The following is a 27,160-nucleotide window of genomic DNA, read 5'->3' on the forward strand; positions in this document are numbered from 1 at the left end:
CAAAAAAATTTCTTTTATTTGAGGCCCATTTGATTACACTGTAATCCATGCGGTTTGGGCGATATATTCAATAAATTGTCGTCTGTCATAGTCAGCGACGCTATTAGTTGCTTTCTACCGTTACGCCCTAATAACCGACTAAACTCGTCGGCAGATTCAGCACCCGAGGCTGATCGCCTGGTAAATACTGTATGTACTTGCAATTACGTACTAGTTTTTACGCTATATACATGTAGAGCCAATATCAGGCAAGTCGCTAATATTAAACCAGACTTATTTTGTATATTATTCATAACAACAGTCTTAAAATATGTTATATGCTTTTTCAAGGTAACTTCTACTTCATACATTTAGGCTATCAAATTGTCGTTTGTATTGACTAACCCCCAGAGTAACAATATTGAAGTTATTTATAATATAAGCGTTTGTTGTTGCATTAAACTTCTACGTAAAATAATGTAATAATGTCGGTTTTCTGCAAATTCTGTTTATATATGTGGCTCTTTTGCAATGATATTCACCTCATGATTGTCAATACTGACATTATGTACATGACATTCATTAGTCATCTGGGGGATTAATTGTTACCGCGTGTCTCTTTTGCATACCGTACATTTAGAGTTCATATACACATGTACCGTACACATGTAGTTCATGCATTCTATATGCCGCTGTCATGGCAAAAATACAAAAAGCACCTCTTACTGCGCCAAAAATCGTTTTTGAAGAGGCTTGCTAAGGTATACATGTATATAAATATACTTATATAGACAAGTATGTATACCGTATATACAAATATGTTTATACAAGTATGTAGGCCTATACCGTACATACAAAATATATATCTATATATATATTTTACTGAATGGCTGGCGGTGCCAGGGTATTAAGTTTATTTCTATTTAACATATACAACATTTACCATTCTAACTGTTAATTTTCATATTATGAAAAAGTCTTCGAGCAGTTCAAATGAATTAAAAGAGAAAGAAACCAACCGTAAAAGTTTTCAAACCTTTTCAAACAGCTCTAATTTTTAAATTTCATATCATGAAAAAAGTGTTTTGTTGAAATAAATTAGGAGAAAAAATAAAACTCCCTTCCATCCTAATATATATATATGAAGGAAAAATTTATATATTTATAATTTTATATATATCTAGAGATTTATATATATATATTTTTTATATACATCTACATATGTGTACATATGTTTGTATACATATGCTTGTTGAATGGCCGGCGTTGCACAGGTATTAAAAACAGCTTTAGTATAAACAGTTGCCGGTAATGTAGTTGTCTGCCACTTGCCATTCGTCTGGCACAGTGCCAATGGCTAATTTGAGTAGGCTAATACCCCTATTGCTAAACTTGCCAATAAGAGCCATGAGAACAAGCTTTATGCATACATATATGTGCATATATGTATTCATATATGCATACATGGTTGTTTAATGACCATAATCATCCAGCTACGAAGTTTTAGTAATTTTAATAGTTCTTGCTGTCTATAAAATAACCAAAACTGGCACAAGCACATTATCTGACCATTGCTCTTACCAAGCATGAAACTAATAGTAATCAAGTGTTTTATCTAAAGTTATAGTCTGTTTTATTGATTATATATTATCATATAATATGATAATATTATATATAATATTATATATATATATTATATATATATATATATATAAATTGTTTCCTCAACCTGGTTAACCCATATGGGCGGTAATTTCTGCTCTAACTCGGGTCTCCTACCAGAGACCTGGGAGTTTGAGCACTCGCCTCAAGATCTTAGCTGTTCCCAATAGCGCACTTTTTTGCAACTCACCTGAGTTGATTGCTGTCGGTATTTGGGCAAGCCACATTTTATGCGTCGGTGTTATTGGGCCCAGTGCCCCAATGACTACTGGGATTACAAATGTTTTTATATCCCAGCATTTTCAGTCTCTTCTCTAAGAGGGAGATATTTCTCTACCTTTTCTTTTTCTTTGCTGGCTATATTGTAGTCATTGGGTACTGCTATATCTATTATAGTAGCCCTCTTGTTCTCCTTGTCCACCACCACAATATCTGGTTGGTTTGCTAGGACATGCTTGTCAGTCCGGATGTAGAAGTCCCAGAGGATCTTAGCTTGGTCATTTTCATTGATCTTACCACCGGCTTCCCACCAGTGTTGTGGTTTATTAATGGTTTACTCATCACATAGACTTCTATACACAACACCTGCGGCATGATTATGCCGCTCAGTGTATGCGTTTCTTGCTAGCTGCTTGCATCCACTGCTGATGTGTTGGATGGTCTCAGGTGCATCTTTGCACAGTCTGCATCTAGGATCGTCTCTAGTGTGATAGATTTTGGTTTGGAGTTGCCTTGTTGGGAACGCTTGCTCCTGCGCTGCCATGATTAGCGGCTCTGTATTGGCCAGTAGGTTTCCTTGGTTCAGCAACATATATGCCTGGTGAAAGTCGCCAGCCTTAGATATTTGTCGGTGGTTGTCAATATAATCTGCATCAGACTGTTACCTTTGTACACGCATGTTGCGCAATCGTTGAATAGCTAATGTTGCATTGCGCAATAGTTAAATTCCTTACGTAGTATTGCGTAATCCATGGTTGAGTCATACCATTTCTTTATTAACACAGTTCACTTACTCAGATATTACACATAGTTCTATTTTTAGCAACCGACTAATAATGCTGTTTTTTCTGGAAATTACTGGAATAATGTTTTAGTATATAAAGACTGACTTGCTGCTGGCTAGGCACATTCATTATTCACCTGCATTAAAGGCAACGTCTAGTGAAAAGTTTGAATCTTCTCTTGATAGACCTGCACAAGGGGTCGTATATAAGAACTCGGGGTGTCACCACATCTACTGTGTGACATATTTGGGGGCCAGTCTGGGATCATCTACTTTAGCCAGAATTATTCTGAGGACCAGGGGTCTAGTAGGTGATCTCATTGGTGGATATTACATCCAATAATCTACAAATCATTACGATTGGGATCATTTTACCTTTGCCAGAGCTATTCTGAAGAAATTAGAAATTACCACAGCTGAGCTGAACTCAAGATGGCGAGCTTATCAGAACTCATCAAACTTGGAAAAGAAATGGGATATGAAGCAGAGCCACTGCAGAACTTCATTAAAGAACAGCAAGAGCTCCAATGAATAGAGCGGGAAAAAAATAGAGAACTTGAAAAACTGAAGATAGAAGCAGAAGCAGAAGAAAGAGAGAAACAGCGACAAGCAGAAGAAAGAGAGAAACAGCGACAAGCAGAAGAAAGAGAGAAACAGCGACAAGCAGAAGAAAGAGAGAAACAGCGACAAGCAGAAGAAAGAGAGAAACAGCGAGAAGCAGAAGAAAGAGAGAAACAACGAGAAGCAGAAGAAAGAGAGAAACAGCGAAAAGCAGAAGAAAGAGACAAAAATAGACAAATTGAGCTACGGAAAATCGAGTTAGATTACGAACTTGAGTTAAAAAAAGCCGAATTTAACGAACAATTACGTTCACACTCACCAGGACTCAATTCAACAGCATCAACAGAATCTACCAGAAGGCTCCCGAAGCTGCCAGTGTTTGTAGATGGAAAAGACACTATTGACAGCTACTTACAGCGGTTTGAGAGATTTGCAACAAATCAAGCCTGGGATAAAAAGGACTGGGCAACGTATCTCAGTGCTTTGCTATCTGGAGCTGCACTGGAAGCATACTCACGGTCGAATGAAACGGATGCTCAAGACTATGACATTTAAAAAAACAACTGATGAAGAGGTATGACCTTACAGAAGATGGATACAGAATAAAATTTCGCACAGTTCGGCCCCTACCAGATGAAAGTCCTAGCCAACTATTGGTACGGATTACAACCTACTATGACAAACAGTTCGAAATGACAGAAATGGCAAGATTGGAAGAGTGCTAGAAATCTTGCGGTAAGAAAACAGTTTATCCGAGCCTGTCTAAAAGAGCTAGCTTGTCACCTAAACGAGCAGGAAAAAGACCTCAACTACGACTTTCCCAGGCTAGCAGAAACAGAGCGTTTTTTACATGCACATAAAATAAAATTCTATCAGGAGAAACGAGAAAAGGAAACACTGACAACAGAGAAGAGATGTTTCTGATGCCAATCAACTACACATTTAGCTAGCAATTGTCCTAACCAGAAAAACAATGACCGAACATGGTGTACGTTTTGTAAAAGAGGAGGGCATAGTTTAGAAGAGTGTAAAAGAAAACCCCTCAAGCCAAGATATAAGCAGCGGGCAGCAGCACTCCAGGAAGAAGACGACCGGCAAGAAGAGGATAATGTTATCACCTTAGATGGGAAAAGATATGCACCCGTGGCATGCTGTTCTGACCAGAGCTTCACAGAGCAAGGAGGCGTTCAACCCGTCAAAGGGATAGTCAATGGGAAGCTAGTAGATGTACTGCGAGACACTGGTTGCTCAACAATAATTATTAAGGAAGCATTGATTGGAAAAGACCAACAAACTGGGTGACATCAATGGATAGAGATGGCAGACAGAAGTGTTGTAAAAGCACCTGAAGTAGTGATCGAAATCAATTCTCCCTATTACTGTGGAAAAACTAAAGCACTTGCACTTAAAGATCCACTCTACCCACTTCTAATTGGTAACATTCCGGGAGCTCGATGTTACAACAATCCTGATAGAGACTGGTCCGAACAAGCAGCTATCACCACTAGATCACAGAAAAAGGTTATTAAAAAACCGTTGTCACCACTAAACGTTGGTAAACCTATCAAGGAGGTTGACGTAACTCGCCAAGAACTCATTAAAATGCAAAGGGAAGATGCAGAGATGAACAAATACTGGACAATGGATCCCATCAACAAAGGCGACCAAGTCGTTTCATTTGCTACAAGGAGTGGACTTTTATACCGAATCTATCGGCATCCAAGTTACAACAACGGGGAAGAGGTAGCTCAAATAATGGTGCCACAATGCTTGGGGAGTAAAGTTTTACAGTTGGCGCATGAAGGACCATTAGCCGGACATCTTGGGGTAAAGAAAACAATTAACAGAATACAGACACAGTTTTACTGGCCAGGAATGCATGGCGACACGACGCGATTTTGCAAGTCTTGTGATATTTGCCAACGAACCATCAAGAAAGGAAACATTTTTCGATCTAAGCTAGTCTCGATGCCGCTCAGTGATACACCCTTTGAAAGAGTTGCTGTCGATTTGGTCGGACCCATCATTCCAGCAAGTGAATCTGACACCGATATATACTAACCTTAGTCGATTATGCGACCCGATACCCAGAAGCTATACCATTGAAAAACATTTCAACCGAAGCAGTCGCCGAAGCACTCCTTGACATGTTCAGCAGACTGGGAATACCAGAGGAAATCCTAAGTGACATGGGCACACAGTTTACCTCAGATCTCATGAAAGAAGTATCTCATCTTCTTCAAGTTCAGCAGCTAACGACAACACCCTATCATCCAATGTGCAATGGACTCGTAGAACGGTTTAATGGGACCTTGAAGACTATGCTGAAGAGGCTGTGTGCCAACAATCCTAAACAATGGAACCGTTTTATCAACGTGGCATTGTTTGCATATAGGGAGGTTCCTCAAGAAGCAACAGGCTTTTCACCGTTTGAACTGCTATACGGACGAACTGTTAAAGGACCGATGTCAATTCTAAAACAGCTATGGTCAGGAGAGAATCAAGACGAAGAAACTATGACAACATACAAATATGTGCTGGAGCTAAGACAGAAGCTAGATGATATGATGAATTTGGCACAATGCTCGTTAAAAAAGTCTCAGCAACGAAATAAGTTATACTTTGACAAACATGCAAAGGACGGAAAATTCCAAAATGGAGATAAGGTCCTCGTTCTGTTACCTACTCACTCTAGCAAGCTGTTGATGCAGTGGAAAGGACCCTATTCCATCATTAAATCTAATCACAGTTCTAACAACTATTTGATTCGTATTATGGAAGGAAAGGAGAAAACCTTTCACGCTAACCTGCTAAAAAAATACTACGATCGAGCTGAGGATAAGGCAGATTATGCGTTGTGCGCCAAGATTACAAGTGCCGACCTTTTTAGCAAGAATACCTCATCAGACGAATATGAAGACATCATTCCTACTTTAAATCGCGGAGGTCCAAACACACTCAATTATGGGAATCAACTCAGCAGACCTGAGAAAGAGGAAGCTTATAAAATTGTGAGCCAATTCAAAGAAGTCTTCAACGATATACCTGGTAGTACAAGTATATTAGAGCATAAAATAAATCTTACGAGTGAGGAACCGATTAAACAGAAACCATATCCGGTACCATACGCCTTAAGGGAACAGCTACAAAAGGACCTCGATGAAATGGAAACTCTAGGTATCATCCAGAAATCCCAGTCTCCTTATTCCGCGCCGATCGTTCTCGTTCCTAAGCCTGATGGATCTAAACGCATCTGTGTGGATTATCGAAGATTAAATAAAGTAACAGTGTTTGATCCTGAGCCGATGGCAACAGCAGAGAGTCTATTTCAAAAACTCGGGAAAGCAAAATACTTCAGCAAAATTGATCTCTCAAAAGGTTATTGGCAGATTCCGGTGCGAAAACGAGATGTGCCAAAAACAGCATTCACTACCCATTCTGGAGTGTACGAGTTCCTCAAAATGCCCTTCGGAATGATGAATTCAGGTGCCACATTTGTAAGGGCAATGAGAAAGCTGTTATACGGGCTCAAGAATGTGGAGAATTACATTGACAACTTTTTAGTTTACACTGAAACATTGGAAGAGCATAAGCTTGCTTTGACACAGTTATTCTCAAAATTGAAAGAGGAGAAATTCACAGTAAAGCCATCTAAATGCGTCATTGCTTCATCCAGTTTAGACTTCATTGGTCATCATATATCTTCTGAGGAACTAACTCCCACTCAGCAGAACGTGGAAAAAGTCAGAAGGCAGCATCGCCCTAAGACAAAAAAACAAATTCGTTCGTTTCTCGGATTGACCGGCTATTATAGATCTTTCATTCCTAATTACTCGACGATAGCAGCTCCTCTTACTGACACTACTCGCAAGGGAATGCCAAACGTTGTAAGCTGAAAAACGCCGCAAGAAAAATCTTTCAACTCTCTCATGCATGCCATTCTGACTGCACCAGTATTAAAGTTGCCAGAACCGAATAAGATGTTTATCTTGAGAACAGATGCATCAGAGCTAGGCCTAGGTGCTGTCCTCATGCAGGAGTATGAAGGTATTTGTCACTCTGTAAGCTATGCCAGTAGGAAGCTTTTACCACGAGAAACACGGTACGCCACTATTGAAAAGGAATGTATGGCGATGGTTTGGGCTATCAAAAAGTTTGAACTTTATCTGAGCGGACGTGAGTTTGTGCTACAGACTGATCATCACCCTCTAGCCTACATGAATAGCGCAAAGTTTGATAACAAGCGTATCATGAAATGCGCGATGGCAATACAGGAACATCGGATGCGGATTCAGTATATCAAAGGAAAGGATAACATTGGAGCCGATTTCATGAGCCGTGTGTCTGGAGATTATGATTATGAAGGATTTCCAACTCTAGAGAAATCCTCTTAAAAAGGGGGATGTCAATATAATCTGCATCAGACTGTTACCTTTGTACACGCATGTTGCGCAATCGTTGAATAGCTAATGTTGCATTGCGCAATAGTTAAATTCCTTACGTAGTATTGCGTAATCCATGGTTGAGTCATACCATTTCTTTATTAACACAGTTCACTTACTCAGATATTACGCAATGTTCTATTTTTAGCAACCGACTAATAATACTGTTTTTTCTAGAAATTACTGGAATAATGTTTTAGTATATAAAGACTGACTTGCTGCTGGCTAGGCACATTCATTATTCACTTGCAATAAAGGCAACGTCTAGTGAAAAGTTTGAATCTTCTCTTGATAGACCTGCACAAGGGGTCGTATATAAGAACTCGGGGTGTCACCACATCTACTGTGTGACATTATTATTGTTTGATTCTCAGTGTACTTTTCCCATTGAACACCAGACGTATCAAATAAGCTATGGTTGCCCAAGTTTCTGTAGAAAGTATCAGCCTGGGTTCTCATCTTAACGAAGCTGGTTGCTGAAAAATGTTTCACTTTTTTGTCGACTACTATCCATTCCCTTCAGTTTTTCATTTTATATTTTGTCCCAAAAAGCTTCAATTACATTTTGCATCATGGAAAAGTACGGTATACGTATATATATATATATATATATATATACCGTACTTTTCCGACTATAAACCGCACCCCTATATAAGCCGCATCTGCTTTATTTTCCAAAAGCTGATAATAAAACAATACATAGGCCACACCTTTGTATAGGCCGCAGAACTTAGGATGGTGCTTTTTAACACGGTTGCAACTTTGCTGTTTAAAACAGAACAGTGTCTAACGGCACTGTTTCATATTAACCGACGTTTTTTTAACCTAGTGCCTAATGGAACAGTATCGTTAGGCATTGTTTCGTATTTTCTTTCATCGCTAAAGGCGCACTAACCGTAGATTATGATTAATGCACCCTAGCAGTCAAAGAAAAAGCCACAGAATAGCCGCACCCTTATATAAGCCGCTTGGCTCAAATCATCAGAAAAAAGTAGCGGCTAATAGTCCGAAAAGTACGATATATATATATAATGTAATATATGTATATATATCGGCTAGTTGAATGTCTGGCGTTGCCTGGGTAATAAAAGTATTTAATATATAACAACAGTTACCTACTTTCAAACGTCATATCATGAAAAGTGTTTTGTACAATTTAAATAACTTAAGAGAAAAGATATTAAAACAATTGTAAAGGTTTTCAAACTTTGTCAAACAGCTGTTACTTTCAAACTTCATATCATGAGGAAAATGTTTTGTGCAGGTCAAATAATTTAAGAAACAAATAAAACAGCTGTAAAAGTGTTTAAATGTAAATGTAAAATAATTATTAGCAAGTGATAGCTAAATTAGGTCCGTTTTGCTACAACTACAATAAAAAATCATTTGGTAATGGTACAATTAATATGGACTGAGAAAACGGAATAAAAATCGTGAATATGTTGAATTAATAATAACAATTCATGCATAGAAGTGTGTGTGTGCGTGCGTGCGTGTGTATCAAAAAGATTATTGTTCTAGCAAAACCTATCCATCAAAATTTTGAATATGACTATACTGGTGGTACCTCTCGATACTGGTACAAATGTAAAAATGAGATATCGAACTGTCTTTGTCTGGTACTTTGTCTGACTGAACGGAGAGAGAATGTAGAGACTATTTCTACTCGAGGTAATACAATTGTCCGCGTGAAAAGTATTAGCATTTAACGATTTACCTATAGAACCTTACGAAAAACAAAAAATTACAAGTGTAAGCACATTTAAAATAGAAGCGGCAGATTTAAAAATTACAAATTCAAAAAGTTGGTAATAGTAGCGGAAAATATGTTATTAACGATTTCAAAAGATAACAAGTCTCACACTAAAATAACAAGTCTCACATTAAAATAACAAGTCTCACATTAAAATAACAAGTCTCACATTAAAATAACAAGTCTCACATTAAAATAACAAGTCTCACATTAAAATAACAAGTCTCACATTAAAATAACAAGTCTCACATTAAAATAACAAGTCTCACATTAAAATAACAAGTCTCACATTAAAATAACAAGTCTCACATTAAAATAACAAGTCTCACATTAAAATAACAAGTCTCACATTAAAATAACAAGTCTCACATTAAAATAACAAGTCTCACATTAAAATAACAAGTCTCACATTAAAATAACAAGTCTCACATTAAAATGACAAGTCTCACATTAAAATAACAAGGTCATATTAATTAATAATCAAAGTGTTTATTTGGCGTACACTTTTGCACTGTATACATGTGCTAACGGTATATGATTAGCGCTAAAGAATGTGTAGGACTGTATAGCTCAGCGGTTAAGCGCATTGTTTGGAAACTTGCGGTTGCAATCACTATGAGTTCAAATCCAGAAAGCAGCAAGATTTTAGTTCCAAGAATCAGGCACATAAAAATAGACAAACTCGTAGGGATATTTTGTTAATATGTGGGTGTAAAAGTTATTGTTTTACCTCATCAGTTCATCAATTATATATAGTCAGGTCTTTTTATCTTTTGTCTTATCAGTCTCATTCAAAGTTTTACCCTCAATTCTTAAAATAACTAATAGAATCATAGCTACCAACTAATAGAACTTGTTTTTGTGATGCCGCTACCAGATAAGTAACCATTAAATCTGACTAAATTGCAGAACTGTTTCACAAGATCTCTGCAAGCGGATTCAGAGCGTAGGATGAACTGTCTAGGCAGCATTGAGAACTTAAACATCTGCATGGAGTTATTTTAGCTGCACTTCATACACCCAACTTGAAGCATTGGTAATATTCTACCTATAACAATCTGTTTATTTGAATGTAATGTTAAATCCCAGGCTAGTAAGTTATCACCGAAAAGCCTCCTACTTGTTGGCTTATTATCTAACGACTAATATTGGCAAATTCTCTCATGGTGTTGGATAAGCAACTATAGATATTTTCTTCTCATTTTAAGGTTTAACATGATTTTGTAAATAGGTTTCAAAATACAATGCACCTCGCCACACAACATTAATTCGTTCCAGTGTTGGTATCGTAAGACGAAACTGTTGTATACAAATGTATAGAATCTCATGGTAATTATCTAATGCAAACACTCCTTGGTAAAAAACGTCAAAATCTTACATACATACTGTAGGTTTTAAAAATTGATGATAACATAGTATGTTAGCATTAGTAATTATAGTTACCTACAGTAACTTTCGACTTTTCACAAAGTGGTTATGATATGCAATTAAGTGTAACATTACAATGTACTATGTGCAGTACGTACTGTAGGTAGTTCTTACTTTCGAGACAAACATATAATATAAACGTTGAATTTAACTTGAATGATTTTAGCTTACTAAACACACACGTGTTTCACATCGTAAGGCAAAATAACTGCATAGCAAGGTAATCATAATTTGGGAGTGCAATATATTTCCATATTGCTGCAGATAAAAGTCTGGAGGGAACTAACAGTCATGTCTTTCTCAACTCATGAGTGGGCCAAAGGTCTGGCATGTACATTGGTCTGTACAATTATCATGGCTTTGGAGGACAACTTCACTTTGCCGGAAAGGTCTGCAACGACGGTTTTCGTATCTGGTAAGTTTTCTTATTTCAACTTTGGCTTTGCTTGCCATGTAGCATTTTTATCAATCTTCATTATGTGCTGCTCCTTCAGTGTGATTAGTAGGATGAATTCGATGCATATTCCTCACTTTTATCAATCTTCATTATATGCTGTTCCTTCAGTGTGATTGGCAGGATGAATTCGATGCATACTCCTCACTTTTATCAATCTTCATTATATGCTGTTCCTTCAGTGTGATTGGTAGGATGAATTCGATGCATATTCCTCACTTTTATCAATGTTCATTATGTGCTGTTCCTTCAGTGTGATTGGTAGGATGAATTCGATGCATATTCCTCACTTTTATCAATCTTCATTATATGCTGTTCCTTCAGTGTGATTGGTAGGATGAATTCGATGCATATTCCTCACTTTTATCAATCTTCATTATATGCTGTTCCTTCAGTGTGATTGGTAGGATGAATCCGATGCATATTCCTCACTTTTATCAATCTTCATTGTATGCTGTTCCTTCAGTGTGATTGGCAGGATGAATTCGATGCATACTCCTCACTTTTATCAATCTTCATTATATGCTGTTTCTTCAGTGTGATTGGTAGGATGAATTCGATGCATATTCCTCACTTTTATCAATGTTCATTATGTGCTGTTCCTTCAGTGTGATTGGTAGGATGAATTCGATGCATATTCCTCACTTTTATCAATCTTCATTATATGCTGTTCCTTCAGTGTGATTGGTAGGATGAATCCGATGCATATTCCTCACTTTTATCAATCTTCATTATATGCTGTTCCTTCAGTGTGATTAGTAGGATGAATTCGATGCATATTCCTCACTTTTATCAATCTTCATTATGTACTGTTCCTTCAGTGTGATTGGTAGGATGAATCTGATACATACTCCTCACTTTTAACAATCTCCATTATATGCTCTTCCTTCAGTGTGATTGGTAGAATGAATTCGATGCATATTCCTCACTTTTATCAATCTTCATTACATGCTCTTCCTTCAGTGTGATTGGTAGAATGAATTCGATGCATATTCCTCACTTTTATCAATCTTCATTATATGCTGTTCCTTCAGTGTGATTGGTAGGATGAATCCGATGCATATTCCTCACTTTTATCAATCTTCATTATATGCTGTTCCTTCAGCGTGATTGGTAGGATGAATTCGATGCATATTCCTCACTTTTATCAATCTTCATTATATGCTCTTCCTTCAGTGTGATTGGTAGGATGAATCCGATGCATACTCCTCACTTTTATCAATCTTCGTTATATGCAGTTCCTTCAGTGTGATTGGTAGGATGAATTCGATGCATATTCCTCACTTTTATCAATCTTCATTATATGCTGTTCCTTCAGTGTGATTGGTAGGATGAATTCGATGCATATTCCTCACTTTTATCAATCTTCATTATATGCTGTTCCTTCAGTGTGATTGGTAGGATGAATTCGATGCATATTCCTCACTTTTATCAATCTTCATTATATGCTGTTCCTTCAGTGTGATTGGTAGGATGAATCCGATGCATATTCCTCACTTTTATCAATCTTCATTGTATGCTGTTCCTTCAGTGTGATTGGCAGGATGAATTCGATGCATACTCCTCACTTTTATCAATCTTCATTATATGCTGTTTCTTCAGTGTGATTGGTAGGATGAATTCGATGCATATTCCTCACTTTTATCAATGTTCATTATGTGCTGTTCCTTCAGTGTGATTGGTAGGATGAATTCGATGCATATTCCTCACTTTTATCAATCTTCATTATATGCTGTTCCTTCAGTGTGATTGGTAGGATGAATCCGATGCATATTCCTCACTTTTATCAATCTTCATTATATGCTGTTCCTTCAGTGTGATTAGTAGGATGAATTCGATGCATATTCCTCACTTTTATCAATCTTCATTATGTACTGTTCCTTCAGTGTGATTGGTAGGATGAATCTGATACATACTCCTCACTTTTAACAATCTCCATTATATGCTCTTCCTTCAGTGTGATTGGTAGAATGAATTCGATGCATATTCCTCACTTTTATCAATCTTCATTACATGCTCTTCCTTCAGTGTGATTGGTAGAATGAATTCGATGCATATTCCTCACTTTTATCAATCTTCATTATATGCTGTTCCTTCAGTGTGATTGGTAGGATGAATCCGATGCATATTCCTCACTTTTATCAATCTTCATTATATGCTGTTCCTTCAGCGTGATTGGTAGGATGAATTCGATGCATATTCCTCACTTTTATCAATCTTCATTATATGCTCTTCCTTCAGTGTGATTGGTAGGATGAATCCGATGCATACTCCTCACTTTTATCAATCTTCGTTATATGCAGTTCCTTCAGTGTGATTGGTAGGATGAATTCGATGCATATTCCTCACTTTTATCAATCTTCATTATATGCTGTTCCTTCAGTGTGATTGGTAGGATGAATTCGATGCATATTCCTCACTTTTATCAATCTTCATTATATGCTGTTCCTTCAGTGTGATTGGTAGGATGAATTCGATGCATATTCCTCACTTTTATCAATCTTCATTATATGCTGTTCCTTCAGTGTGATTGGTAGGATGAATTCGATACATATTCCTCACTTTTATCAATCTTCATTATATGCTGTTCCTTCAGTGTGATTGGTAGGATGAATCCGATGCATATTCCTCACTTTTATCAATCTTCATTATATGCTGTTCCTTCAGTGTGATTGGTAGGATGAATTCGATGCATACTCCTCACTTTTATCAATCTTCATTATATGCTCTTCCTTCAGTGTGATTGGTAGGATGAATTCGATGCATATTCCTCACTTTTATCAATCTTCATTATATGCTGTTCCTTCAGTGTGATTGGTAGGATGAATCCGATGCATATTCCTCACTTTTATCAATCTTCATTATATGCTGTTCCTTCAGTGTGATTAGTAGGATGAATTCGATACATATTCCTCACTTTTATCAATCTTCATTATATGCTGTTCCTTCAGTGTGATTGGTAGGATGAATTCGATGCATATTCCTCACTTTTATCAATCTTCATTATGTACTGTTCCTTCAGTGTGATTGGTAGGATGAATCTGATACATACTCCTCACTTTTAACAATCTCCATTATATGCTCTTCCTTCAGTGTGATTGGTAGAATGAATTCGATGCATATTCCTCACTTTTATCAATCTTCATTATATGCTGTTCCTTCAGTGTGATTGGTAGGATGAATTCGATGCATATTCCTCACTTTTATCAATCTTCATTATATGCTGTTCCTTCAGTGTGATTGGTAGGATGAATTCGATACATATTCCTCACTTTTATCAATCTTCATTATATGCTGTTCCTTCAGTGTGATTGGTAGGATGAATCCGATGCATATTCCTCACTTTTATCAATCTTCATTATATGCTGTTCCTTCAGTGTGATTGGTAGGATGAATTCGATGCATACTCCTCACTTTTATCAATCTTCATTATATGCTCTTCCTTCAGTGTGATTGGTAGAATGAATTCGATACATATTCCTCACTTTTATCAATCTTCATTATATGCTGTTCCTTCAGTGTGATTGGTAGGATGAATCCGATGCATATTCCTCACTTTTATCAATCTTCATTATATGCTGTTCCTTCAGTGTGATTGGTAGGATGAATTCGATGCATATTCCTCACTTTTATCAATCTTCATTATGTACTGTTCCTTCAGTGTGATTGGTAGGATGAATCTGATACATACTCCTCACTTTTAACAATCTCCATTATATGCTCTTCCTTCAGTGTGATTGGTAGAATGAATTCGATGCATATTCCTCACTTTTATCAATCTTCATTACATGCTCTTCCTTCAGTGTGATTGGTAGAATGAATTCGATGCATATTCCTCACTTTTATCAATCTTCATTATATGCTGTTCCTTCAGTGTGATTGGTAGGATGAATCCGATGCATATTCCTCACTTTTATCAATCTTCATTATATGCTGTTCCTTCAGCGTGATTGGTAGGATGAATTCGATGCATATTCCTCACTTTTATCAATCTTCATTATATGCTCTTCCTTCAGTGTGATTGGTAGGATGAATCCGATGCATACTCCTCACTTTTATCAATCTTCGTTATATGCAGTTCCTTCAGTGTGATTGGTAGGATGAATTCGATGCATACTCCTCACTTTTATCAATCTTCATTATATGCTGTTCCTTCAGTGTGATTGGTAGGATGAATCCGATGCATATTCCTCACTTTTATCAATCTTCATTATATGCTGTTCCTTCAGCGTGATTGGTAGGATGAATTCAATGCATATTCCTCACTTTTATCAATCTTCATTATATGCTGTTCCTTCAGTGTGATTGGTAGGATGAATTCGATACATATTCCTCACTTTTATCAATCTTCATTATATGCTGTTCCTTCAGTGTGATTGGTAGGATGAATTCAATGCATATTCCTCACTTTTAACAATCTTCATTATGTGCTGTTCCTTCAGTGTGATTGGTAGGATGAATCCGATGCATATTCCTCACTTTTATCAATCTTCATTATATGCTGTTCCTTCAGTGTGATTAGTAGGATGAATTCGATACATATTCCTCACTTTTAACAATCTTCATTATGTGCTGTTCCTTCAGTGTGATTGGTAGGATGAATTCGATGCATATTCCTCACTTTTATCAATCTTCATTATATGCTGTTCCTTCAGTGTGATTGGTAGGATGAATTCAATGCATCGTCCTCACTTTTATGATATCATGCTTTTCTTTTAGTAATTGCACTGCAATGGCACAATGTCATGTTGAAATACGCTACATGAACAGGCCGAGCTTGCCAGTTGTATCGTTAGGTTGCACCAAAGCTGAACAGTTGTGTCTATTCTATTTTGAAAACTAGTTGTCTAACAATGGGTTAATCATGACAAAACAGCAAGAGTGCTGTTTTGTCATGATTAACCCATTTATCCTCCTTATAATAACAAAGAAGTTTCAAGTAAAGCGATTTCTAAAATAATTTAAAAATTTTTTTTCTAGATATTTGCAATTCTCATTCAGTTCATCTAGTATTAATACAGCATCATGCTGGCATATCCTGTTTGGAATCATTGTTGGCATATCAAAAGCGATGTGGCATATATATTAGTTGTGGCTAGACTATACCTTATAACTTATATTATTTTACATATTATAAGAAATATTAGTAGCCATGCGCAATATTTACACTGATGTTGTTGCACATATGCATTGTGTTTCTACAGTTTCAAACAACAACCCTATGCATTGGAGTATACTAACATGTTTTTGTATGGCCAATAATAAAGTGTGCAGGTTTATGAATCCTACGCTGTGGTCTTGACCTTTATTGTAAATGATCTCTAGAGTAGTAACAACACGGAACTGTAACCACAGTAGCAATAACAATATAAATAACAATATATAGATAACCATACCATGATATTACTACTCGCGTGTTTAGTGATGGCATGATGAGTAGTTATTTGTTATTTGAATAAATATTTATTCTGTTATCCTTGGTGAAAGTAAACAACAAAGTTCAGTGTCACAAAAAATATAATAGGATTGGTTGATGAGGAAGAGTTATTTTGGGAAAAAAGTCAACTGCATGTCTCAGTAGTTAAGTGCTGATTCATGGTCTCACTTTGTATTCTCAGTTGTTTATCAAAAACTGAATGGCTTTGTATACTGCAGGAATTGAACGCATTTGTGGAGCTGAACCATGCAGTATCATACATGTATGTGTACATTTCATTTAGATATTGGGTCCTTCTCTCATGCAGTATCATGCATGTATGTGTACATTTCATTTAGATATTGGGTCCTTCTCTCATGCAGTATCATACATGTATGTGTACATTTCATTTAGATATTTCGTCCTTCTCTCATGCAGTATCATGCATGTATGTGTACATTTCATTTAGATATTTCGTCCTTCTCTCATGCAGTATCATGCATGTATGTGTACATTTCATTTAGATATTGAGTCCTTCTCTCATGCAGTATCATGCATGTATGTGTACATTTCATTTAGATATTGGGTCCTTCTCTCATGCAGTATCATGCATGTATGTGTACATTTCATTTAGATATTGGGTCCTTCTCTCATGCAGTATCATGCATGTATGTGTACATTTCATTTAGATATTGGGTCCTTCTCTCATGCAGTATCATGCATGTATGTGTACATTTCATTTAGATATTGGGTCCTTCTCTCATGCAGTATCATGCATGTATGTGTACATTTCATTTAGATATTGGGTCCTTCTCTCATGCAGTATCATGCATGTATGTGTACATTTCATTTAGATATTGGGTCCTTCTCTCATGCAGTATCATGCATGTATGTGTACATTTCATTTAGATATTGGGTCCTTCTCTCATGCAGTATCATACATGTATGTGTACATTTCATTTAGATATTGGGTCCTTCTCTCATGCAGTATCATGCATGTATGTGTACATTTCATTTAAATATTGGGTCCTTCTCTCATGCAGTATCATACATGTATGTGTACATTTCATTTAGATATTGGGTCCTTCTCTCATGCAGTATCATGCATGTATGTGTACATTTCATTTAGATATTGGGTCCTTCTCTCATGCAGTATCATGCATGTATGTGTACATTTCATTTAAATATTGGGTCCTTCTCTCATGCAGTATCATACATGTATGTGTACATTTCATTTAGATATTGGGTCCTTCTCTCATGCAGTATCATGCATGTATGTGTACATTTCATTTAGATATTGGGTCCTTCTCTCATGCAGTATCATACATGTATGTGTACATTTCATTTAGATATTGGGTCCTTCTCTCATGCAGTATCATGCATGTATGTGTACATTTCATTTAGATATTTCGTCCTTCTCTCATGCAGTATCATGCATGTATGTGTACATTTCATTTAGATATTGGGTCCTTCTCTCATGCAGTATCATGCATGTATGTGTACATTTCATTTAGATATTGGGTCCTTCTCTCATGCAGTATCATGCATGTATGTGTACATTTCATTTAGATATTTTGTCCTTCTCTCATGCAGTATCATGCATGTATGTGTACATTTCATTTAGATATTGAGTCCTTCTCTCATGCAGTATCATACATGTATGTGTACATTTCATTTAGATATTGGGTCCTTCTCTCATGCAGTATCATACATGTATGTGTACATTTCATTTAGATATTGGGTCCTTCTCTCATGCAGTATCATGCATGTATGTGTACATTTCATTTAGATATTGGGTCCTTCTCTCATGCAGTATCATGCATGTATGTGTACATTTCATTTAGATATTGGGTCCTTCTCTCATGCAGTATCATGCATGTATGTGTACATTTCATTTAGATATTGGGTCCTTCTCTCATGCAGTATCATGCATGTATGTGTACATTTCATTTAGATATTGGGTCCTTCTCTCATGCAGTATCATACATGTATGTGTACATTTCATTTAGATATTGGGTCCTTCTCTCATGCAGTATCATGCATGTATGTGTACATTTCATTTAGATATTGGGTCCTTCTCTCATGCAGTATCATGCATGTATGTGTACATTTCATTTAGATATTTTGTCCTTCTCTCATGCAGTATCATGCATGTATGTGTACATTTCATTTAGATATTGAGTCCTTCTCTCATGCAGTATCATGCATGTATGTGTACATTTCATTTAGATATTGAGTCCTTCTCTCATGCAGTATCATGCATGTATGTGTACATTTCATTTAGATATTGGGTCCTTCTCTCATGCAGTATCATACATGTATGTGTACATTTCATTTAGATATTGGGTCCTTCTCTCATGCAGTATCATACATGTATGTGTACATTTCATTTAGATATTGGGTCCTTCTCTCATGCAGTATCATGCATGTATGTGTACATTTCATTTAGATATTGGGTCCTTCTCTCATGCAGTATCATGCATGTATGTGTACATTTCATTTAGATATTGGGTCCTTCTCTCATGCAGTATCATACATGTATGTGTACATTTCATTTAGATATTGGGTCCTTCTCTCATGCAGTATCATGCATGTATGTGTACATTTCATTTAGATATTTCGTCCTTCTCTCATGCAGTATCATACATGTATGTGTACATTTCATTTAGATATTGGGTCCTTCTCTCATGCAGTATCATACATGTATGTGTACATTTCATTTAGATATTGGGTCCTTCTCTCATGCAGTATCATACATGTATGTGTACATTTCATTTAGATATTGGGTCCTTCTCTCATGCAGTATCATGCATGTATGTGTACATTTCATTTAAATATTGGGTCCTTCTCTCATGCAGTATCATACATGTATGTGTACATTTCATTTAGATATTGGGTCCTTCTCTCATGCAGTATCATACATGTATGTGTACATTTCATTTAAATATTGGGTCCTTCTCTCATGCAGTATCATACATGTATGTGTACATTTCATTTAGATATTGGGTCCTTCTCTCATGCAGTATCATGCATGTATGTGTACATTTCATTTAGATATTTCGTCCTTCTCTCATGCAGTATCATGCATGTATGTGTACATTTCATTTAGATATTGGGTCCTTCTCTCATGCAGTATCATACATGTATGTGTACATTTCATTTAAATATTGGGTCCTTCTCTCATGCAGTATCATACATGTATGTGTACATTTCATTTAGATATTGGGTCCTTCTCTCATGCAGTATCATGCATGTATGTGTACATTTCATTTAGATATTTCGTCCTTCTCTCATGCAGTATCATGCATGTATGTGTACATTTCATTTAAATATTGGGTCTTTCTCTCATGCAGTATCATACATGTATGTGTACATTTCATTTAAATATTGGGTCCTTCTCTCATGCAGTATCATACATGTATGTGTACATTTCATTTAGATATTGGGTCCTTCTCTCATGCAGTATCATGCATGTATGTGTACATTTCATTTAGATATTGGGTCCTTCTCTCATGCAGTATCATACATGTATGTGTACATTTCATTTAGATATTGGGTCCTTCTCTCATGCAGTATCATGCATGTATGTGTACATTTCATTTAGATATTGGGTCCTTCTCTCATGCAGTATCATGCATGTATGTGTACATTTCATTTAGATATTGGGTCCTTCTCTCATGCAGTATCATGCATGTATGTGTACATTTCATTTAGATATTGGGTCCTTCTCTCATGCAGTATCATACATGTATGTGTACATTTCATTTAGATATTGAGTCCTTCTCTCATGCAGTATCATGCATGTATGTGTACATTTCATTTAGATATTGGGTCCTTCTCTCATCCAGTATCATACATGTATGTGTACATTTCATTTAGATATTGGGTCCTTCTCTCATGCAGTATCATACATGTATGTGTACATTTCATTTAGATATTGGGTCCTTCTCTCATGCAGTATCATACATGTATGTGTACATTTCATTTAGATATTGGGTCCTTCTCTCATGCAGTATCATACATGTATGTGTACATTTCATTTAGATATTGGGTCCTTCTCTCATGCAGTATCATACATGTATGTGTACATTTCATTTAGATATTGGGTCCTTCTCTCATGCAGTATCATACATGTATGTGTACATTTCATTTAGATATTGGGTCCTTCTCTCATGCAGTATCATGCATGTATGTGTACATTTCATTTAGATATTTCGTCCTTCTCTCATGCAGTATCATGCATGTATGTGTACATTTCATTTAGATATTGAGTCCTTCTCTCATGCAGTATCATACATGTATGTGTACATTTCATTTAGATATTGGGTCCTTCTCTCATGCAGTATCATACATGTATGTGTACATTTCATTTAGATATTTCGTCCTTCTCTCATGCAGTATCATGCATGTATGTGTACATTTCATTTAGATATTGGGTCCTTCTCTCATGCAGTATCATGCATGTATGTGTACATTTCATTTAGATATTTCGTCCTTCTCTCATGCAGTATCATGCATGTATGTGTACATTTCATTTAGATATTGGGTCCTTCTCTCATGCAGTATCATACATGTATGTGTACATTTCATTTAGATATTGGGTCCTTCTCTCATGCAGTATCATGCATGTATGTGTACATTTCATTTAGATATTTCGTCCTTCTCTCATGCAGTATCATGCATGTATGTGTACATTTCATTTAGATATTGGGTCCTTCTCTCATGCAGTATCATGCATGTATGTGTACATTTCATTTAGATATTGGGTCCTTCTCTCATGCAGTATCATGCATGTATGTGTACATTTCATTTAGATATTTCGTCCTTCTCTCATGCAGTATCATGCATGTATGTGTACATTTCATTTAGATATTGGGTCCTTCTCTCATGCAGTATCATACATGTATGTGTACATTTCATTTAAATATTGGGTCCTTCTCCCACGGGTTAGAAATAAGATGAGCAATGTGTGCTTCCACGAAGCATCCTACATACAATCCTATATACAATTATACTGTAATATTGTTAGTGGTCAGGCAATCTTGGTGACTGCTGCATTAGTGAATTGTAGAGACACCAATGTGACTATTTTTAAACTTGTTATTCCATTAGTTGGAATACTCCTTCATACAGTAACCTTCTATGACAGAATTTTACTTTTATGAAGTGGTTAACTGGTAACGAATCAACAAAGAAAATGATTTCCCATACTCAAATGTTGGTGTCAAGTATGAGTGGTAGAGCTTGCCGTGGTAAAACCAGCATTCACGGCGACGAAAGGTTCTATTTTTTACCCAAAGTCAATTTTAGCTTTTCTATCTTTCCAATTTTAATAGAAAAAAAACTAGGACTTCACGCTAGGTCATACATCAATTGTGGCTGATCTTTGATGTGCCTCAGTCGAAGAACTGATCGCATGTCGACTGACCTTTGATGTGCCTTAGTAGAAGAACTGATCGCATGTCGACTGACCTTTGATGTGCCTTAGTAGAAGAACTGATCGCATGTCGACTGACCTTTGATGTGCCTTAGTAGAAGAACTGATCGCATGTCGGCTGACCTTTGATGTACCTTAGTAGAAGAACTGATCGCATGTCGACTGACCTTTGATGTGCCTTAGTAGAAGAACTGATCGCATGTCGACTGACCTTTGATGTGCCTTAGTAGAAGAACTGATCGCATGTCGACTGACCTTTGATGTGCCTTAGTAGAAGAACTGATCGCATGAAACCTGATTGACATATCAAAGTTAAAAAGTAACTTTATCCCACAGAGACTGTTGTGAGCATGTAGTCATGATTTTTAGTTATCTCATAGTTTTTTGTATATGACCGTCACAAGCTCCATACACCTTGCAGTGAGTTCGTGGAAGCATTGAAATATCTACCATGGTTCTATGTGATATTGCAGTATCAGTTTCCTTATATCGATAATGACATAACACTTTATAAAAGCAAGCAGATATGTTTTGTTTGCTATCTATTTGACGCCTGCGGTAACATAACGGTTCTGACTTGGATAGCTTACCAGCTATAGATATCCTGAAACTTTCTTATCTCATCTTGAAAGAAATTCTTTAGGCAGTCATTGTTGTCCTTTGTGTCAGGCCTGGTAGCGATCCACTTGACTTTCACCTCCTGTTCAATACAGGCTTATAATTATGCAGGACCAAGGATCTATCTACATCATTTCATCTCATCTCCCACTATGCTTCTAGTGGGTAATCCCCATCTGCTCAACACCTTCATGAAAGCTATTGATTTGTAGGGAACAGAAAGTTGTTCACACCATGACCCAATCATAAGCCATTATATATCTAATCTTTGTTTAGTCTTTGTTTAGTGTTTGAAGGATTTAGATAGCGTCATATTTTTACTATTTGCCATGGTACATGTATGATAGCTCTTCCATTGGCTAACCATCATATCTCTTAGACAGCTTCCTAGCTCCATGGTACATGTATGATAGCTCTTCCATTGGCTAACCATCATATCTCTTAGACAGCTTCCTAGCTCCATGGTACATGTATGATAGCTCCTCCATTGGCTAACCATCATATCTCTTAGACAGCTTCCGAGCTCCATGGTACATGTATGATAGCTCTTCCATTGGCTAACCATCATATCTCTTAGACAGCTTCCTAGCTCCATGGTACATGTATGATAGCTCTTCCATTGGCTAACCATCATATCTCTTAGACAGCTTCCGAGCTCCATGGTACATGTATGATAGCTCCTCCATTGGCTAACCCTCATATCTCTTAGACAGCTTCCTAGCTCCATGGTACATGTATGATAGCTCCTCTATTGGCTAACCATCATATCTCTTAGACAGCTTCCTAGCTCCATGGTACATGTATGATAGCTCCTCCATTGGCTAACCATCATATCTCTTAGACAGCTTCCGAGCTTGATCCCGAGTTGATTTTCACCTCATTCTTGTGGTCTTTCAAAATACTGCTGTGATATTTAGGAAATCAAGTTTTCTCTGGAGAACTATTAAAATCGTTAGTTTGTTATTAAATGCTGTGTTTCTATAATTACTACAAAAATTATTTGATAGTATGGTACTTCATATCTTCAAATACTGTTTAGCAAATCTTCCAAGAAACTTTGCCTTTTCCATTTTGTCAAAAAGCCGACGTCCTTAGGCATGTTTATCATGGGTGTCACTCATTGTTGTTATGTCGTAGTCTTATTAGCTTGTCTGAATAACAGACAAGCTAATAAGACTGCCAATATAAGACTATTTCTAATACATACCTCTCAACCTAAGATTGTTTAAAAAAATTCGTGGTAGAGCAAGGTTAATGTTTTTTTGATTTTTTTGAGCCTCGTTCCTCCTACTGGCATGACTAATTGTACATGCCTCTATTGCAAGCCTCGTTCCTCCTACTGGCATGACTAATTGTACATGTCTTTATTGCAAGTCTCGTTCCTCCTACTGGCATGACTAATTGTACATGCCTCTATTGCAAGTCTCGTTCCTCCTACTGGCATGACTAATTGTACATGCCTCTATTGCAAGTCTCGTTCCTCCTACTGGCATGACTAATTGTACATGCCTCTATTGCAAGTCTCGTTCCTCCTACTGGCATGACTAATTGTACACATCTCTATTGCAAGTCTCGTTCCTCCTACTGGCATGACTAATTGTACATGTCTTTATTGCAAGTCTCGTTCCTCCTACTGGCATGACTAATTGTACATGCCTCTATTGCAAGTCTCGTTCCTCCTACTGGCATGACTAATTGTACATGTCTTTATTGCAAGTCTCGTTCCTCCTACTGGCATGACTAATTGTACATGTCTTTATTGCAAGTCTCGTTCCTCCTACTGGCATGACTAATTGTACATGTCTTTATTGCAAGTCTCGTTCCTCCTACTGGCATGACTAATTGTACATGTCTTTATTGCAAGTCTCGTTCCTCCTACTGGCATGACTAATTGTACATGTCTTTATTGCAAGTCTCGTTCCTCCTACTGGCATGACTAATTGTACATGCCTCTATTGCAAGTCTCGTTCCTCCTACTGGCATGACTAATTGTACATGCCTCTATTGCAAGCCTCGTTCCTCCTACTGGCATGACTAATTGTACATGCCTCTATTGCAAGTCTCGTTCCTCCTACTGGCATGACTAATTGTACATGCCTCTATTGCAAGTCTCGTTCCTCCTACTGGCATGACTAATTGTACACATCTCTATTGCAAGTAATACATTGTAGGTAGCCACCCAGCTCTATGTTGATTAGCAAATTTTGCCATCCTCCAACAATGTCTGTTACAAGTCATACTAGTGAGTCTTACTAGTGAGTCATACTAGTGAGTCTTACTAGTGAGTCATACTAGTGAGTCTTACTAGTGAGTCATCCTAGTGAGTCTTACTAGTGAGTCATACTAGTGAGTCTTACTAGTGAGTCATACTAGTGAGTCATACTAGTGAGCCAAATGTAATTAAAAGTTGAGATGAGTGGAGAGCAGCTTATACTCATTAAGAGTTTTTAGTCTGTAACTGCGATGAGCTCAGCGCTAGCATCCGGTAGGCTTCATGTCATTATATCTTATCGATTTTTTGAATTAAGTAGTTGGTGCGACTCATGTCGACCGTTAGACAGCAATTCAATAAATATTCGCACACAGTCTCTTGGTGTGCTACTCCTTCGCTACCTCGTCGCACGCCGCAATGGTGTGTGGATCTAAGCAGCCAATATAAATGCCTGTATGGTAGTCTACTTGTGGTATACTTTATATACTCGTGTTCGAGTGTGAGGAGTGCATTACATAGCTAGTGCACTCCTGCATATTTCAATTTTTGCAACATGATGCTGTTATGTAAAAATTTGTTATTCTGAAAGAACGACAAACCAGCTTCCAGCGTTGATAGATCGATTATTTATCATACTCTAAAACCAGCTTATCATTTGGTCGCCATTCTATGTGGAAAACGAAAAGCGATGCCCGTCATCGCGCCTTTTTTTATAAAAAAGTTTTCAATTACTGCATACCAGATTTCCTTTTGTTTTGTTGATACCAACATGCCATGTTTTGTTTTAACTACATATTGCCGAAAGTACTAGTTTATGGTTGTCATAAAATATGTAAAATATTATAGCAATGTTACTTGGTTGCTTTGCAATTATCATTGCCTTCTAATTATGGGACTGGTAAAAGCCAAGAGTAGTTTGGCACAGTTGCACTAATATGTTCACAACTGGTGGCTCAGGCAGAGGTCTGCTGTTCTGGTTTAGACCGGCAATTCAGGTAATGCAACCAGGCATAGGTCAAGTCCTTTACCTTATCCGCTATAGTATGTATGTGACTGCCTGGCATTCCTTATGAATTGGACTAACAAAAATGTTTTTAAATATTCCGGAATCGTACAATTGGATGCTGGTACAGTCGGTCTTTAATTCTTGCATGTCCACTCACTTAGCAATAATGCTGGCAGATGCAGCGTTTCATAAATATTTTTTACCTTATAACAACAATGTTCATTGTTCCCAGGTATCATTCGCAAGTAAAACTTGCTGAATGTTTTCCTACACGGTCAACTACCATTCGCCTTCATGAAGAATTAAGCCTAAAACATTGCAATATTAGGCCATTGATATGTTTAGCAGTTAAAGATGGGTTTTTGAGTTACCGGTATCCATTATTGACCAAAATGGTGGAACATTTCAGGATTAGCAAAATGAAGAAATGGACTCTAGCTCTAGCAAAGATTGATCGAATTTAGATTAACACAATTCTATTGACGTAATTTGAATGATCAATCATGTCGAGAAAATGTTACTCTTTGAAGAAAGTCGGCTCTGAAAAATTGACCCTATGTACCAAAATGTACTCTTAGCATCACAAAACAATAGGTTGGCAGACAATATGCACGCACAAAAAACCAAACTATCGTTCATTATTATTGACCTTCACACTCGGTTCGCATGCCAGCTTCTCGACAGTTATTACCTTGATATTCATCAACACGCAGAATACGATGTCGCTAAAAAATATCGATCTCCTGGGCTTTCGTTTTCAAGTATGCATAAAAAATTTCTGTCCTTAACTATGGTGTTGTGAGGAGCCATCATCAAAGCCTCAGTCTTCAAAAACTTGGAGTTGTCTTATGCATACTATTTTTAAGGAGTGCTAGACACAGCTACTTATCTATAGGTTAGAGGAAAACCTAAAAATATCATTTTTAGTATTTATGAAACACTTCTGTTATACAGCAAACATATTATAACAGGGTTATATTATAAAAGATATGCTAACAGGTTTATCATATCCCGCAAACATTAAATATTGATGAAGATCTCGGATTACTTTGTTCAATATGAATGTCAATGAGTGCCCTACAAGTCGATGCTCCCAGACCATCGAGTAACCCAAACAGCGCAAAAGTCTCTTGAATGAGTGCACTAGAATCTGAGGACCATGTATTTATACCATACACATTCATGCGTG

General features: G+C 36.9%; 1 protein-coding gene across 4 annotated transcripts in view; it reads left to right on the forward strand.

The window, feature by feature from the left end:
- The first annotated feature begins 10,301 nt into the window (after positions 1 to 10,301).
- Positions 10,302 to 27,160, forward strand: part of LOC137393833 (receptor-type tyrosine-protein phosphatase mu-like) — a 171,855-nt gene continuing 154,996 nt past the window's right edge. For all 4 annotated transcript variants that reach the window (XM_068080557.1, XM_068080544.1, XM_068080563.1 and 1 more), the window contains exons 1-2: positions 10,302 to 10,436; positions 11,093 to 11,243. In XM_068080557.1, coding sequence (XP_067936658.1) covers positions 11,120 to 11,243 — 124 coding nt within the window. In that variant the 5' untranslated portion in view covers positions 10,302 to 10,436; positions 11,093 to 11,119. The remainder of the gene's footprint in view (positions 10,437 to 11,092; positions 11,244 to 27,160) is intronic.

Source organism: Watersipora subatra, chromosome 1 (genome assembly GCF_963576615.1).
Source record: "Watersipora subatra chromosome 1, tzWatSuba1.1, whole genome shotgun sequence".
Taxonomy (NCBI): domain Eukaryota; kingdom Metazoa; phylum Bryozoa; class Gymnolaemata; order Cheilostomatida; family Watersiporidae; genus Watersipora; species Watersipora subatra.